We start from the raw sequence: 17,277 nt of genomic DNA, 5'->3' as shown, positions 1-17,277 counted from the left end.
GTTGAAAAACGCAAAACTCTGAGCTGCCAACGCTGGCTATCCTTCCGTACGCGTTGACGTCAGATCCATGTGCAGTACAGCCAAACAACAACAAACATGTGGGATTATAATCCATCAGACATTTAAATTGCCTTAGCTGCTACTTCGCGCTACTAGAGAGAAGTAGAAGGAAGTTTCAGCGCTCCTGATGTTGTTGTTGTTGTATGGCAGTGCTTCACAGTGCCACCTAGCCACCTGGCATGCATACTACATCACATTTCACACACTTTTGCGTCACCGTGTGCGTGCGGTTTTTACGCCCAAAGACGCTCGTCTAAAACGCGAAAATAAAAAGTGGGAACGCAACGACCACTTTTGCGGTTTGTGTCCAGATCGTTGTCGTGTAAAGCTAAAGCCTGAGAATCCAAAGCTGAACTAGCGCCCCGCACGAGAACAGCCGACAGTAACGTTGATTTTGCGAGAACCACCTTAAATTCATAATACTTACATCATGGTTGAAAACCAGCTAAACCCCGCCCCCGCCCCCCAATCCCGTTTCTTTCATTTCAGAGAAGCAACAGATAATCTCCACTTAGTTTAGCCCAACATCTCAAAAGGAACAGTCCACTCCTGGTTCCGACTACTGATGTAAACGGAGCGTACCATTAATCATGTGACTTCTACGTTTTGCAGTTACCTTCAGGCATCAAAACATTAATGTGATATATTGACAAATATATATGTAGCATTTTCCCACTGAAGTTTTTTTTTTTTTTTATCAAAAATGTAAAATAGCATAAAAAGTTGATAAAAACACACCGATTGTTGTTGTAAATTCAGTGGTAAACACAAATAAAAGCAACAGTTTGTGTTTATTACACTAAATGTTGAAAAAGGACATTATATACGTATAAAAACACGTTGGACCACCGTTGCAGAGCTAACTAGCCTCTGCTAGCACAAGCTAGCGTTTAGCTTAGACCACCTAAGCTAGGCCCGAAAACAAACACACACGTCGTGGTTCCACCGTTCGACAAAAACACGGAAAACGGCGACAGCGACTCAACGTTTATGTCGCTGTACGATGTTTAAAAACGCTTCTTTTTATATTGTTGTTTATATATTTGTTGTTTGACGTTGTTACCTCACGTTTGTTGGGAACGGTTCAAACTCTTCCTCGAGCCACGGGCAGACCGGAAGCTACGCGCATCACAACTTCTGGTGCAGGGAGCAGCCTTCACAATAAAAGCATGATATTTATTTATTTATATATTTATTTTATCATGACGTACAATAAAAATCGTACATTGTTCCACGCTTTGTCACATTAATCGTAATCAATCAGATTAAGGTTGAACATGGTTTTATTATATTATATTATATTATATTATATATGAATATATTAGCTGGTCTGTTAAGTTATTGTTTACAGTTTTTGTCTTCTGTTTTTTTTTTTTTGCCTATATTTGTCTTATTTTTATCTTAACCTAATATTTAACCTTAACCGTATTTACATTCACTCTTATCTTATTTCCTTCCATGTACAGTTTTTATAATATTTTGTAATTGTTTTGCTGGAACCCTGTTCTCTCCCCACTGTGGGATAAATAAAGTTATCTTATCTTATCTTATCTTATCTTATATAGTATTATATATAAAAACACACAGACCCATTTGACATAGTTTTTTTTATTATTATTTATAACTGCAGTCAAACAACGAGAACAAAGTCAAACTTTTAAGTGGAAAATATTGGCTCCATCCTTGAGGAAACCACATCTAAACATTTTTAAAATAACAATAACAACTTTATTCAGCATCAGCATTTCTAACCTACATGTATAAAACGTGGAAGAACATGTTATATACGTGTAAATATATGAAAACAGTTGTATATTCACAGTTTACTGTGTTTAAATACTGGAGAAGAAACATCTGGATTAACCCGAACTGGAGCCTTGACACATTGGTGTTTGACGCGTTGATAGTTTGCGCTGAAGCTCCTCGTAGTGTTTCTAGAAGAAAACATACACAGTGTAAGTCCATGTGTGTGTTTTTGTGTGTTTTTGTGTGTTTGTGTGTGTGCGTTTGTGTACCTGCAGGTTGTCGTAGTGCTGCCGGCTGCCGCAGTGACTCGCGGCCGCGGCGTCCTTCAGGAAAAAGAGACGACAAACGTTACAGAAGAATCCAGATCTGGGAATCACAAACTCTGGACCTGAAGAAACACAGAAACAGAGAGAGAGAGAAACGTAAATATAAACTTTCGTCTATGATGTCGTGAACATTTAAAAGAAATCTGTGGATTCGTTTGTTACCAAAGACGCCGCTGGGATTAAACGGCGGCATTTTGAAGTTGGCGGCGCTGACGCCGCGAGGAACCGGGCGAGATCTCTTCACCTCGGGTCCGTCAAACTCCATCTTCCTTTTGGCCGCAGCTGAAGAAGAAGAGGAGGAGAAAACAAGGAGGTCAGAGGTCGTGTCAGGAGGTCAGAGGTCATGTCAGGAGGTCAGAGGTCGTGTCAGGAGGTCAGGGATTATATCTGTGTTGTTTAAAGACAAACCTGTACCACTGTTATCTTTGTGTCCATCAGATCTTGAGGTTTCCTCAGCTTCTTCTTCTTCTTCTGTCTTCTTCTACAAAGACAAACAACAGATTTGTGTTATGTTTCTGCTTCATTTTGCAAAAACAGCAGAAAAAGAATCCTTTAAACTCTTAATCTTGACCTCAAGGGTTGAAGACGTCACTGATTTGACCTCTTTGCTGGGTACGTGGACCTCGTCTTCTTCTGAGACTCGATCGTCTTCAACGGAATCTACGATCTGATCCAAAGTCTCCTCCTTATTTTGGGTTTTTTCTGTCAGAGATGAACTTTCTTTCTTTAGCTTCGTTTCCGTCTCTTCGGTAAACGTAGACTTTTCTGTGGCGGGACGAACGTCCGCCTTCTCGTCCTCAACAGAATCAAGAATCTGATACGACAGCGCCGATTCTTCTTCTCCGACGTTCACGTCTTTCTTCGGTCGTCGTCGTCCCGTTCTTCCTCTCCTCGTCGGATGTTCGTTCTCATCAACCTCGTCCTCCACAGAGTCCAGGATCTCGTAGGTCGTCTTCGTCTTGGCGCCTCCTTGAGGAGGTTCTTCTCTGGCAGAAACGTGCCTCCTTCTCGCCACCGTGTCGTCCTCCTGCTTGGTTTTGTCCGTCCTGCTGGTTCTTTCCCTCCTTCCTCTGTCAAACCTCGTCCTAACGGCGTCGTCCTCCACAGAGTCGATGATCCTGTACGATATCTTCTCATACTCCAGTTCTTTAGCTCCTCCTTCAGGAGGATCACCTCTCTTTCCTCTCGCGCTCCTTCTTCTGACAGACCTTTCCGAGGTGACGTCTGCAGACTTGTGGACTTTATGATGAACTCCTGCAGTGGAGTCGGTCCGGGTCCTGCTTCCTTTGGCGAGTCTGTACTGGTGAATTGCTGCTTTAATGGTCACGAATGCGTTCTTGTCCATACGGAGAAGTTCTTCAGTGGACGAGCGTGTGGAGCTTGAAGCGGCTGAGACAGCGTTGACGTCCTCCATCTCCAGATCTGCAGATCTTGCATTTGATTCTGTTTTGACGTTTTCACAACTCCTGGTGAATTCAGCCGGTGTTCCTGGTTCAGCAGTAACGCGGAGACTGGTTCGCACACCAGGCCGAGTTCCAGAAAGATCTGAAGGTGGACGTTTTGTTGAGGAATCTGCATCGAGATGAAGGTTTGTGGTGACCTCATCACGGTTTGGAGGATTCTTCAAACTAAGAGAAAAAGCCTCCATCTTGGTCTCCAGTCCTGGTGCAGTGGACTCGGATTGTAGGTGTGATGAAGCTTTGATGGAGGTTTCTGGAGGTGGAACAGTAGGAGGTTCAGGTGGAACAGTAGGAGGTTCAGGTGGAACCGTAGGAGGTTCAGGTGGAACAGTAAGAGGTTCAGGTTGAACCGTAGGAGGTTCAGGTGGAACAGTAGGTTCAGGTGGAACAGTAGGAGGTTCAGGTGGAACCGTAGGAGGTTCAGGTTGAACCGTAGGAGGTTCAGTTGGAACTGTAGGAGGTTCAGGTGGAACTGTAGAAGGTTCAGGTGGAACCGTAGGAGGTTCAGGTGGAACTGTAGGAGGTTCAGGTGGAACCGTAGGAGGTTCAGGTGGAACCGTAGGAGGTTCAGGCGGAACAGTAGGAGTTTCAGGTGGAACAGTAGGAGGTTCAGGTGGAACTGTAGGAGGTTCAGGTGGAACGGTAGGAGGTTCAGGTGGAACAGTAGGAGGTTCAGGTGGAACAGTAGGAGGTTCAGGTGGAACCGTAGGAGGTTCAGGTGGAACTGTAGGAGGTTCAGGTGCAGACAAACCTGCTCTGGTCTCATCTGAACAGGTTGTTGGTTGACCCTCGCTGGATTTGTGTGGTGCACGATCTGGATCTGTCAGTTTTGAACCCTCGTCTTCCATTGGTTCTTCTGTCACTTCAGTTCCTGTTTCTCCAGCCTCCATCGGTGCTGCGTCCTCTGTCCTCTTTGTCTCAGAGTGGAGTTCGGTCGATTCTGGTCCACGATTGAGTTCAGGAACGACCTCATCTCCTGAGTTCTGTGGCGTCACAGCCGACCGTTGAACCTCTGCATCAGGGAGATCTTCTGAGGTCGGTCTCTGTGAATTGATTGAATTTAGTTTGACACCTTCTGCTGAGATCAAAGTCTCCACAGAAGAGTTCGTTTCCACTTCGTCCTTTGCTTCATTTACTGGAACATTTGTTAGTCCATCAGGTTTTCCTGACTCTGGCACAGATTTGTCAGGTTTGTCGATCTCCTCGGTCGAGACTCTGGTCTTCACGTCTTTTACAGAAGTTTCCTCAGTGACATGTTTGTGTGTTGTGGTCTGGACCTCAAAGACGTCGTCTCCGTCGTCCTTTGGTTCCGATTCTTCTGCCTCTGAAGTCTCTTTGTCTGGTGGATCTTTGTCTTCTGCAGCATTCGTCTTCTCTCCGGCTGAAGCCAAACTCTCATCACGCAATCTGGGTTTTTGTGAAGAAGAGATTTCAAAGTTCTCCGATGCTTCGCTAACGACGTTTGAGAGTTTATTTTCTTCAGCCTCAGTCGTGTTTCTGGACTCACGTGTGTCCAGTTCTTTTGAGGATTTGGATGCTGAATTTGTTGGTTTTTCCAAGTTTTCTTCAATTTTTTCGTTCGTTTCGTTGCCCAAATTCAAATTCTCAGCTTGAATGTTGGGTTCCTGCAAAGATGAGATCGTTTCCTCTTTGATTTCTGGGACTTGACTTGGTTCACCAGCACTTTCTTCTGTCTTATCTGCAGCTGAAGCCACATTTTCAACCATCACAGATGTCTGTGACGATACGGTGGTTTCAGATTTGTCCGTTTCTTCTACCGTGACCACAGATCGTTGAACATCTGTGAGGTTTTCTGAAGTCGTGTATTTGTGCGACAGATTTGCTGAATTTTCTTTGTTCGTATATTCGACCGCGGCACATTTTTTCCCTGGTGTTTGGAGACGAGTTGTTTTAGCGGCGGATGTGGATTTATTGGTCTGAGGTTTGGATTCGCGGAGAACAAGAGATTTCCTGCAGAGCAAAGGAACGACGTGACCGTCAACCAGGAGAAAACAAAGACATGGAAGATTGAAAATGTCGGAAAATGACAAATACAAAAAAACATTATCACAACCTGTGTGAAATGAAAAGTTTAACTCACTTCTGTCGTCGCTGAGTCGTCGTTTGATCAGAGTCCTGCAAACAAACCAGGATTTTAGATTCAACACCGACATCAACATCACACAATCGTTGGTAGAGAAGTATCTTAATCTGGATTATTTTTCTCCCAGGAACGGAGACGGATATAAAAATCAAGGCTAATCCCCGTCCTCGGCTGTTTTTCGGTTCTTCTTACCTTGAGTTCCTGTTGACTGGCCTTTCTCGATCCTGTGGTCGCGTCCTTCTTTTTTGCTGCTGAGGACGATGACGATGAAGATGATGACGTCTTCCCTCCAGCAGAGGGCGACGGTGAAGAGGACGACTTGATCTTGGTGAGCTCAGTGAGCAGAGTCGAAACCACAGCCTTAGCGTTGGACCCTTCAGACGAAGCAAAGAAGAAAAAACTGACGAATCCGAAATCCGAAAAAGCATCGTCACAAACTGACAGCGAACAGTTAGCCCGAGTCGTTGAGGGAAGCTAGCGTTAGCATGCTAACATGTTTTTGATGTCTTCTTTATTTGTTCTTGTGTAAAATCTGAATAAACATCTTCACAAACTGACAGCTAGCTAACAGTTAGGCGAGTCGTTGAGGGAAGCTAGTGTTAGCATGCTAACATGTTTTGGGTATCTTTTTTTTCTCGTTCTTGTGTAAAATCGGAAAAAAACATCTTCACAAACTGACAGCTAGCTAACAGTTAGCCGAGTCGTTGAGGCAAGCTAGTGTTAGCATGCTAACATGTTTTGGGTATCTTCTTCTTGTTCTTGTGTTAAAATCTGAATAAACATCTTCACAAACTGACAGCTAGCTAACAGTTAGCTAGTGTTAGCATGCTAACATGTTTTGGGTATCTTCTTCTTCTTCTTCTTCTTGTGTAAAATCTGAATAAACATCTTCACAATCTGCTAGCTAACAGTTAGCCAAGTCGCTGAGGGAAGCTAGCGTCAGCATGGTAACAAGAACAAGAACGTACAGAGTTTTACGCTGTCCTTCGATTTGTGAAACGTTTTTGTCAAACCTGATTTTTCCAGTATTTCCATCACCAGTTTCTCGACGGAGCTCGACCTCTTCCGTTGAGTCGACCTCTGCGGTGACAGCCATCGTCGCTCGTCTCTCCTTCGCGGCGGCGATCGGCTTTCGCGGATCCTTTTCGGAGACGGCGACGACCGCCTCTCGTTTCCCGTCCTCGATCGTGAACGACGGCGGTCACGACGAAGAGAGCGAGTGCGGGAACTGGAGTGCGTAATGTTGCGATTGTCTCTGTAGCTGCGGGGTAATTTCCTGCTTTCAGAACCCTTGGGTTTGTCAGGGCTCAGTGAGTGAGAGCGGCTTCCATGCCTGGGTTCCTCGAGAGGTTTTTGGGAGTTCTGCACAGATGTGGAGGACGAGGGTTTGGCATCTTTCCCTGTGGCGCTGAAAAAAAGCAGATAAGCGGTGAAAAATTTAAGACAAAGCAAATCTCCAAAGAAAATTGGTGCCAAAGCTCCAAACTTACAGTGTTTGGAGTTCTGTGTTCTTCAGGTGAAGGCTGGTGTTCTGGTGGACGATCCAGTCCTGGATCAGAGCACAAACCCAACATTTAGACACAAACAAACATCAATAATCCAAACCAAACTGTTTATTCAACAGCTCCTGGAAGTTAGCAACCCTAACCCTAACCCTAAAACATAACCCTAGCCCTAGTTAGTTAAGAAGTGTTTCCTCATCGTCCGCTGACCCTGGACTGGACCTCCACTACCAACTGGATCAGTAGGCCAGTGCTACTTAAATTTTATCGTTTTAACTCTTAACCCCAACCCGAACCCTAACCCTAGTTAGTTAGGAAGTGTTTCCTCACTCTTACCTTCATGTGACTGCACTCTTTGTGACACAGCGAGCAGGTGTGAGGAAAGACGCCGGGTGTGGTTTTTGCGTCGTAGCGTATCACAGCTGGAGTCGCCAGGTCCTTCAAACCTCCAAAAACCGCAGGTTTAGCCATCAGCTTTTGCAAACTGCGGACCGGCTGAGACGAAGCGGACTGAGAAGCAGCAGCCGAACGTTGAGCAGCAGGTTCACGTTCAGAAATAACTGGAATCCTTAACGCTTTCCCCGTTTGCACTGCAGGCCTTTTCTGCTCGTGGTTCTCCTGCGTTTGCCGCTCGCCAGCGTTTGAGCCACTAGCTTGAGTTTTCTCATGGTTCTTCGGGTTCTTGGCGTCGCTGATGCTAATGAGCACGAGACCGGGCCGGTCAGGGTGCATACCGTGCAGGAGGGTGTAGGACGACTGAGGATCTGCTCCGGGTTCTTTCAGAGGAAGGGACTTGGGGTCTTCAGGCAGGACAACAGTTTTGTCAAGTTTTGGCTCAAAGGTCCGGCTCGGCTGGATCTTCAGTTGCTTCGCTCGATCTTGACTTAAAGGAGCGACAGATTTCTGAGTTGAACTGAACTGCGAGTCGATGACAGAGTCCTCAGGTGGGACAGCGGTTCCGTCTTTGTCTTTCTTTGGCACAGAAGTCCGGTTCGATCCGATCTTCGGTTGCTTCGCTCGGTCATTGCGTAAAGGTGCTACAGGTTTTAGCACTGGACCGTATGAAGAGCAGCTAACTGAACTTTGGCCATATGAGGAACCAAAGGCACCGACTTTCCCTTGTGACCCTGTGTTTTTCATCGGTTCTCGACCGGCACAGCTGCCACGCTGCTCATAGGAGCCCAACAACATACTGCCGCTCCCATCTCTGTTAGCACTGATGCTACCGGTCCTTTCAGTGTCATCCACAACCCCACCAGAGTATTTGCTCGTGTGTCCATAGTCGATCACTTTATGATGCTGGAGAGCAGCTGAAGAACCTGGAGAACCTGAAGAACCACTCAAACTTCCGATGGGTCGCGGTTCAGTGTCAGGTTTTGACTCGGCTGTAGTCGTAGACCTCTTCGTCTTCTGAATGCGGATTTGGCGCAGGATGAACGGCAGGTTGGTGGGGGTCAGCTGGTCTTCGGGGAACAAGCTGAGAAGTTCCAAGTCCTCTTTTTCAAGTCCAAACTTTGACAGAATGTTGGTGGCTGCTTCAGAGGAGTACCTGGTGTGACCTGGGGTTTCAGCATCAGGATCTGCAGGTTTGTCACGGTCGTCCAATCTCTGAACATCACAGGAATTCAAGCTAAAGCCGCTACCGTTGATAGGGTTTGATGAAGCAGGAAGTGCTTCAGTGGTTGATCTTCTGTATTTTGGCAGCCAGTCCAAGCTGCTTCTTTTACCTTCAACATCGCAGAGTGCCTGACCGTTGGAGGCTGAAGTCGAGGACACGGTTGGACGATAGGTGGTCGTTTCTTTGGCTGAGCAGAGATAGTGAGTGTTCTGTCCTGGAGGAAAGGTCCACCGCTCTCTGGATCTGCTCATATCTGCGTCAAGTGCAGCTCGACTTTGTTCAGGACCGTAATTCACGGACTGAGTCGCGTGTGACGGAATTACGATTCCAGGGTTGGCAGAAGACGCGGAATAAGCAGCAGAGAAGCTGACGTTGGACTCGGGCGTCCCAGGAAGGTCCTTCTCTGCCGGGAGTCCATGAAGCCCCTGGGCGGAGCTTTGGTTCCCAGAGGCAAAGGGGTTGCACAGAGGACGACTCATGGTGTTTGCGATCTTCAGGACGTTCAGGAGACTGATCGCGGCCGCAGTCGGCGAGGGAGGCGTCAACTTCGCCGCTTGGCAGCCGACGCTGACGCCGTTGTTCAACTGCGTTAGCGCTAGCTGGGCTTTCAGCTGAGCTAGCTGCAGCGAGGCAGCCTGCGGTCCAATCAGGAGCGAGCCGCCGGGGATTCCTCCGAGAACGGGACTCGTCAGCGGCCTCGGAGCCGGGATGCGGGGACAGTGATCCAGAAACCACGTAAAACTGAAAAGGTTAGAAGAAAAGAATTAGCGTTATTTAACCGGACTGGTCTTCAGGTTCTGGACTGGTCTGTTTTTACCACTGTGGTGGCTCCGCGTCATGAGTTAAAACAATGGTTACTCTGACAAACATTAGATTAACAGTTACTCACGGATCTAATGGACTCAAATGAGCGACTGTGTGTCGTAAACTGAGAAAACCTCTCCTGCCTTCAGCTCCGATCGCAGCACTAAAGATAAACCCTCGCCGCGCTGAGACGTTTGAAGGGAACCAGAAGTCGACTCAAGGTCGCATCAACCCAACATTCCTAGATCCTTCTTTCCTGCGTCCTTATTTGGTCTGTGAAGGAAACACGTGACCCGACACCATCCTGGGAAACGGTTTGGTTTTTATCCTCCACAAACAGATGAAGTCAACATCGGCAGATCTGTGCAACTGTTTTAACCTTTGACCTTATCCACACACACACACACACACCCACGGATGAAGTGACACTATATTTTTGGCTGTCATCACTATCCTGACCTCAACATGGAGCTCACACACACACACACACATTCTTGTACTTGCTGCATACTGAGGACTGGGTTGCTGGCAAAGTAGGGACCATCATTTCCACTTTATAAATCAACACAATTACAAATATCTACAAAGAACTACTGGTTGCAGTACCATAAAATGTCTGCAGGTGGAGCCCCAGAGCAAAAAGGGCTGGAAATTTTTTACCAAAATTTGACAAAAACATCATACATCAACAAAAATGTTTAGTTCAAAATTTGACAAAAACGTCATACTATACTATGTTGTCCAAAATTTGAAAAAAGAAATTGACCCAAAAAAAAAAAATTTGACCCAAAATTTGAAGGAAAAAAATTGACCCACAATTTGAATTTTTTTTTTTACCAAAATTTGAAAAAAAAAATTTGACCCAAAATTTGAAAAAAAATTGACCCAAAATTTGAAAAAAATATTGACCCAAAATTTTTGGCCAAAAATCTGACAAAAACGTCCTGTCGTCCAAAATTAGATTTTTTTTTTTTTTTGACAAATTGAGTATAGCATGTTATAGCAACCTAAGGAAGTGATTTCAATGAAAACAAAGTGAGGACCGAACAAAATGTCCTCACTCTGTAAAAAGGACCTCACTTTGTTGGTTAAAATCCCTAACTGGTCCTCAGTATGCTGCAAGTACAAGAACACACGCACACACACACACACACACACACACACACACCTTATTACATTATATTATATATTATTTCCATCATTGATTCATCTATAATTTAGTTTTTGTACAAAAAAAAGAGCACAAAATTGAGAAAAAATTTCAGAAAATCTTAATTTTTTAACTACAAACCACAAATGTTCAGGGTTTCTGTTGCATTTAAAGGTCCAGTGTGTGAGATTTACCAGGGTTTGTTAACGTAAAAATAACACCAGCAGTTTTTTGTTGCGTGAAAACAGAAGAAGAGAAGTCTTTTGTGTGTATTTTAAGAGCGAGAGTCGTGGTTTAGTGAAGTTAAATGTTACTACGGCAGCCTGGAAGGACAAACCTGTTAGCGGAGTCGTTCAGGGCAGCTACTGTTAGCATGCTAACATGTTTTTTGGTTGTCTACTTTTTCTTGTTCTTGTGTAAAATCCAAAAAAGCATCGTCACATACTGACAGCGAACAGTTAGCTGAGACGTTGAGGGAAGCTAGCGTTAGCATGCTAACATTTTTGGATGTCTTCTTTACTTGTTCTTGTGTAAAATCTGAAAAAAATATCATCACAAACTGACAGCGAACAGTTAGCCGAGTCGTCGAGGGAAGCTATCGTTAGCATGCTAACATGTTTTTGATGTCTTCTTTACTTGTTCTTGTGTAAAATCTGAATAAACATCTTCACAATCTGACAGCTAGCTAACAGTTAGCCAAGTCATTGAGGGAAGCTAGCGTTAGCATGCTAACATGTTTTTGATTACTTCTTCTTCTTGTTTTGTGTAAAATCTGAATAAACATCTTCACAAACTGACGGCGAACAGTTAGCCGAGTCGTCGAGGGAAGCTAGCATTAGCATGCTAACATGTTTTGGGTATCTTCTTTTTCTCGTTCTTGTGTAAAATCGGAAAAAAACATCTTCACAAACTGACAGCTAGCTAACAGTTAGCCAAGTCATTGACGAAAGCAAGCGTTAGCATGCTAACATGTTTTGGGTATCTTCTTTTTCTTGTGCAAATCTGAATAAACAACACAAAAATATCTTCACAAACTGACAGCTAGCTAACAGTTAGCCAGGTCATTGAGGGAAGCTAGCGTTAGCATGCTAACTTGCGTCCTGTTAAAAGAATTAAATGTTGACGCGTGTCGGTTGATGTTGTTGTCGTTGTTGCCGTCGTCTTCAGCGTCTCGTGTTAAATTCTTGCACTCTGACCTTTAGCGAGCGGCGTAAAACGATAGTGAAACCAGTGAATGAGTGAACGAGTGAATGAGTGAACGTCTGGTTCCAGTTACATCATCACAGCGCTGAAATGAGGACAGTTTTTCATCAGCGTGCAGGAATGCTAACGTCGCGGTGGAAACGAGATCAGATGATACGACGAGGACATTCATCAGCAGCTATTTCAGGACACGGACCACGAGTTTGACTCAAGTTTACGTGAGGTGAACGACGCCAGGAGTTTAACGTTAAACCCCTCATTAAAGGGCTTTTATTTTGTACGTTTTTTTTAACATTTAAACGTCACATCGAGGCCGATCGTCTTTGCCCGAGACGGACGAGGACGCGTTGGAACGCCGCGTTTAAGTGTTTACAATGTCGAAAAACAGGTGTTTGGACATGAAGAAGAACGACAAGATGGCCGACACGGAAAAAAAGAAAACGGAAGTTTTACGAGGTGTTTTACGAAGTTCAGCTTTTTCTGTACGATTTTTGAGTCGTAGATCATGGTATTATAACAAAGTTTTTTTTTTTTATCGTATCGTATCTTTCGAAAATAGATGTTTTACCCTTTCAAAATAAGAGATTTCATGTCATAAGTACAAGTGTGTGTGTGTGTGTGAGTGTCAGCGTCCACATTTATTTCCACCATCATCATCATCATCATCATCCTCATCGTATCATCGAGGACACGCCCCCCGCAGTCGTAAACACGCCCCCCGCAGTCGTAAACACCGGTCTCAGCTGTTTGAGCAAAACTATTAAAAGCTTCTTTCAGTTAAAGTTTAACTTCCTGTTTGATATTTAAGACAAAAACTGATTGAAGTCACTGAGATTTACCATTTTTAATCATGAATGAATGAATGAATGAATTAAAGTTAACTTAATTATGACTGCACTTTTTTGGTTAAGTTTCAGTGAAATTGAGAAGTTTGGATTTTTCACAATTTAAACTTCTACAAATGTTCTTTACTTCTATTTTATAGTTTAACTCAAGTATCTACAGAAAAATGCAATAATGGAGGTGGAATTAAGATTAGAAACCATTTAATAATCCAGGGTTTTATCACGTAAGCCCACAGAGAGCGACCCGTCAATCCTTTAAAGCGTTCTATTAACACATCGGACACATGTCGCTTAAATTAGCTCCGCACGTCTTTAAAGCTGCGGTTCAACCGCGACACGTGTCCGATGGCGTTTTAAGCCTCTGTGGCATTTATGAGACGACTCAGCGTCGAGGACGTTTAAAGCTCCGGATCCAGACGAGACCAGACGTCCCGCGCTCTCACGCGCGTTCTTGTTTTGGCTGCGGCGTTAGCAGAGCTAGCCGGCGCTAATACCCCTAAACCATGTCACACATGCTAATAAAGTGCACATGCTGACACAGACGCACACATGCAGTCACAACAGATGAAAGAGTGAATTAACAGCATTAGAGAGATATTTTTTCACAGATGGCCATGCTAGTGCCGCGTCATGCTATGCCGCTAAAGGAAAAAGCTATAGTTGGCTATGTTCAAAGTGCTGTATCATGTTGTTGCTAAAAGAAAAAGCTATGGTTGGCTATGTAAAAAGTACTGTATCATTTTCTGTTGCTAAAAGATAAAGCTAAAGTTGACTATATACAAAGTACTGTATCATGTTATGTTGCTATAAGATAAAGCTAAAGTTGGCTATGCACAAAGTGCTGTGTCATGTTATGTTGCTATAAGATAAAGCTAATGTTGACTATGTAAAAAGTGCTGTATCATGTTATGTTGCTAAAGGAAAAAGCTAAAGTTGACTATGTACAAAGTGCTGTGTCATGCTATGTTGCTAAAGGAAAAAGCTATAGTTGACGATGTACAAAGTGCTGTCTCATGTTATGTTGCTATTAGATAAAGCTAAAGTTGACTATGTACAAAGTGCTGTATCATGCTATGTTGCTAAAGGAAAAAGCTATAGTTGACTATGTACAAAGTGATGTATCATGTTGTTGCTAAAAGATAAAGCTAAAGTTGACTATGTACAAAGTGCTGTATCATGCTATGTTGCTAAAGGAAAAAGCTATAGTTGGCTATGTACAAAGTGCTGTATCATGTTATGCTGCTATAAGATTAAGCTAAAGTTGACTATGTACAAAGTGCTGTATCATGCTATGTTGCTAAAGGAAAAAGCTATAGTTGGCTATGTACAAAGTGCTGTATCATGTTATGCTGCTATAAGATTAAGCTAAAGTTGACTATGTACAAAGTGCTGTCTCATGTTATGTTGCTATTAGATAAAGCTAAAGTTGACTATGTACAAAGTGCTGTATCATGCTATGTTGCTAAAGGAAAAAGCTATAGTTGACTATGTACAAAGTGCTGTATCATGTTGTTGCTAAAAGATAAAGCTAAAGTTGGATATGTACAAAGTGCTGTATCATGCTATGTTGCTAAAGGAAAAAGCTATAGTTGACTATGTACAAAGTGCTGTATCATGTTATGTTGCTATAAGATTAAGCTAAAGTTGACTATGTAAAAAGTGCTGTATCATGTTAGGCTGCGAAAACTTTCAAACTTCTTTTTAAAGAAAGTGCCTTGTGCTAACGCTAACAGAACATCCTCTAAACAGACAGCTAGCAAATGTTAGCTTATCGATTTTCTTTTTTGATTTTTGGAAAATGTGGATTTTAGCGAAAAGTTTTTCAGATTTGAGTTTTCGTCCTCACCTTCGTCCCGGGTCGTTTGAGACATGATCCGTCGTTTTATCCGAAGACACGTTAGCGGCTCTGCTAGCGGTCGTTGGCGCCTCTGGACGACCGACGCGCTGTCGAGAACTGCGATACTTTGCTTCTTCCAGCATCGCAAAAAAACACAACCAGACATATATATATATAGATAGATATTTATATATCTATCTATATATATAGATATATATTTTCTCTTGCGTTAAAAATTGTTTTCCTTTATCAAAAACAGAATTCCAAACGTAGAAAATCAGGACATCCGATCCACTTTCCAAAAGAGCTTACGCTAAAGACGATCGCCAAACTAAGTTAAAAGATAATAAAATACAAAGACATCACTGAGTAAAGAAAACGTCTTAAGTCCTAAGATTTTCACGCATTCCCGGAATCTGCGACGTTCAGATCCAGGTGTTTTCGTCCAGAACATGAGACGCTTTCAGCCAAAAGAGGCTCAGTGGGATTTAACCCAGAGGGAACTGAGAGGGAGGAGGAGGAAGGAGGAGGGAGGAGGGACGCTGGGACGTCCCCCTGAGACAGTGGACGTCCCACAGTGGGCGGAGCTTCGTGCTCCTCCTTCACACTTCACTGAGGACGGAGAAGACAGACGGTTTTCTGTCTGGTGGGTGTGTCAACGACCCCCCCCCCCCCCACACACACACACACAGACAGAGTAGAACAAAAGGTTTCCTCCCAGGTGGACCCCCCACAGGGAAAGAGGAAGATAAGGTGATTACGACTCAAACCCCTGTGTCACAAACTGTTGTCATACAAAATAGCAAAAGGTCCCTTGATCTCAGGTCACTACAGGTCATACTTTTACATTTATACAACATCAATACAAAATTTCCGTAACAAGGTCTGCGGTGGAGAACCTCGAGCCACGATCGAGAACCTCGAGCTACGATCGAGCTAGTTTGAGCTAGGATTGAGAACTTTGAGCTACATTTGAGGACTTAGGGCTACGCTTGAGAACTTCAAGCTTGGTTTGAGAAACGTTTGAGAGCTTCGAGCTACAATCGAGAACTTCGAGCTACGTTTGAGAACTTCGAGCTAGGATGGAGAACTTCGAGCAAGGATGGAGAACTTCGAGCTACGTTTGAGAACTTCGAGCTAGGATGGAGAACTTCCAGCTAGGATGGAGAGCTTCGAGTTACAATCGAAAACTTCAAACTACTTTGAGAACTTGGAGCTAGGATGGCGAACTTCGAGCTAGGATGGAGAACTTGGAGCTAGGATGGAGAACTTGGAGCTAGGATGGAGAACTTCCAGCTAGGATGGAGAACTTCCAGCTAGGATGGAGAACTTCGAGTTACAATCGAAAACTTCAAACTACTTTGAGAACTTGGAGCTAGGGTGGAGAACTTGGAGCTAGGGTGGAGAACTTCAAGCGAAGTTTGAGAACTTCAAGTTAAGTTTGAGAACTTCGAGCTACGTTTGAGAACTTCGAGCTACGATTGCGAACTTCGAGCTACGTTTGAGAACTTCGAGCTACGATTGAGAACTTCGAACTTCGAGCTAGATTGAGAACTTCGAGCTAGGATGCAGAACTAGCATCCTAGAAGTTCTCTAGGATGGAGAACTTCGAGCTAAGATGGAGAACTGAACTAGGATTCAGAGCTTCGAGCTACGATTGAGAACTACAAGCTAGGTTTGAGAACTTCGAGCTAGATTGAAAACTTCGAGCTAGGATGGAGAACTTTGAGCTACAATCGAGAACTTTGAGCTACAATCGAGAACTTTGAGCTACGATTGAGAACTTCGAGCTAGGATGGCGAACTTCGAGCTAGGATGGAGAACTTCCAGCTAGGATGGAGAGCTTCGAGTTACAATCGAAAACTTCAAACTACTTTGAGAACTTGGAGCTAGGGTGGAGAACTTCAAGCTAAGTTTGAGAACTTCAAGTTAAGTTTGAGAACTTCAAGCTACGTTTGAGAACTTCGAGCTACGTTTGAGAACTTCGAGCTACGATTGCGAACTTCGTTTGGGAACTTCGAGCTAGGATGCAGAACTAGCATCCTAGAAGTTCTCTAGGATGGAGAACTTCGAGCTAAGATGGAGAACTGAACAAGAATTCAGAGCTTCGAGCTACGATTGAGAACTACAAGCTAGGTTTGAGAACTTCGAGCTAGATTGAAAACTTCGAGCTAGGATGGAGAACTTTGAGCTACAATCGAGAACTTTTAGCTACGATTGAGAACTTCGAGCTACGATTGAGAACTTCGAGCTACGTTAACAAACTGGATCTTTCAAGCGACCGGAGCGGACTCTCGGTGACCGTTTCTATCGCGGTTACGTTTCCTCGTGGAATTTAACGTACACAAACATCGTAGCAACAAGACCGCGGTTAAAATAACTCCACAGTTCTTGAGTGTACGACTTATTTACTGTGAAGCAAATACGACGCGAGTGAAATTAAACGTCAATTAACAGTGTTTGTATGGCGGCGGCCATCTTGGAATCACACGTCGGGGTCGGGGAGTTGGCGTTCAGAGGTCAGAGGTCGTTCCTGTTGTTAATTCAGGAAAAACCCAACATTTTAATGTAATTTAAACATTTATTTATTCTTTCAGATGAATTCGATACACGTCTGAGCCT

General features: G+C 43.9%; 1 protein-coding gene across 4 annotated transcripts; it reads right to left on the bottom strand.

Annotated features, from left to right (window-relative positions):
* Nucleotides 1-1,729: 1,729 nt before the first annotated feature.
* LOC310944307 (uncharacterized protein) lies at nucleotides 1,730-15,072 on the bottom strand. 4 transcript variants are annotated; one of them, XM_083910045.1, is made up of 11 exons: nucleotides 14,665-15,072; nucleotides 7,535-9,557; nucleotides 7,187-7,245; nucleotides 6,710-7,104; nucleotides 5,889-6,070; nucleotides 5,694-5,728; nucleotides 2,691-5,563; nucleotides 2,541-2,603; nucleotides 2,295-2,414; nucleotides 2,076-2,194; nucleotides 1,730-1,994 (listed from the first exon to the last, which is right to left on the bottom strand). In XM_083910045.1, the coding sequence occupies exons 1-11, from the start codon at nucleotides 14,796-14,798 to the stop codon at nucleotides 1,920-1,922; spliced, it is 6,078 nt and encodes a 2,025-aa protein (XP_083766171.1). In that variant the 5' UTR covers nucleotides 14,799-15,072; the 3' UTR covers nucleotides 1,730-1,919. The 4 variants fall into 4 exon arrangements, with proteins under 4 accessions (XP_083766171.1, XP_083766173.1, XP_083766172.1 ...); XM_083910047.1 differs by having other exon boundaries at nucleotides 2,547-2,603; XM_083910046.1 differs by having other exon boundaries at nucleotides 2,541-2,613; nucleotides 2,704-5,563.
* Between the last annotated feature and the right edge of the window lie 2,205 nt (nucleotides 15,073-17,277).

This window comes from Microchirus variegatus, assembly GCF_963457635.1.
Source record: "Microchirus variegatus genome assembly, chromosome: 2".
Lineage (NCBI taxonomy): Eukaryota > Metazoa > Chordata > Actinopteri > Pleuronectiformes > Soleidae > Microchirus > Microchirus variegatus.
The sequence above is the reverse complement of the archived record's forward strand: the minus strand, read 5'-3'. Positions and strand labels throughout refer to the sequence as shown.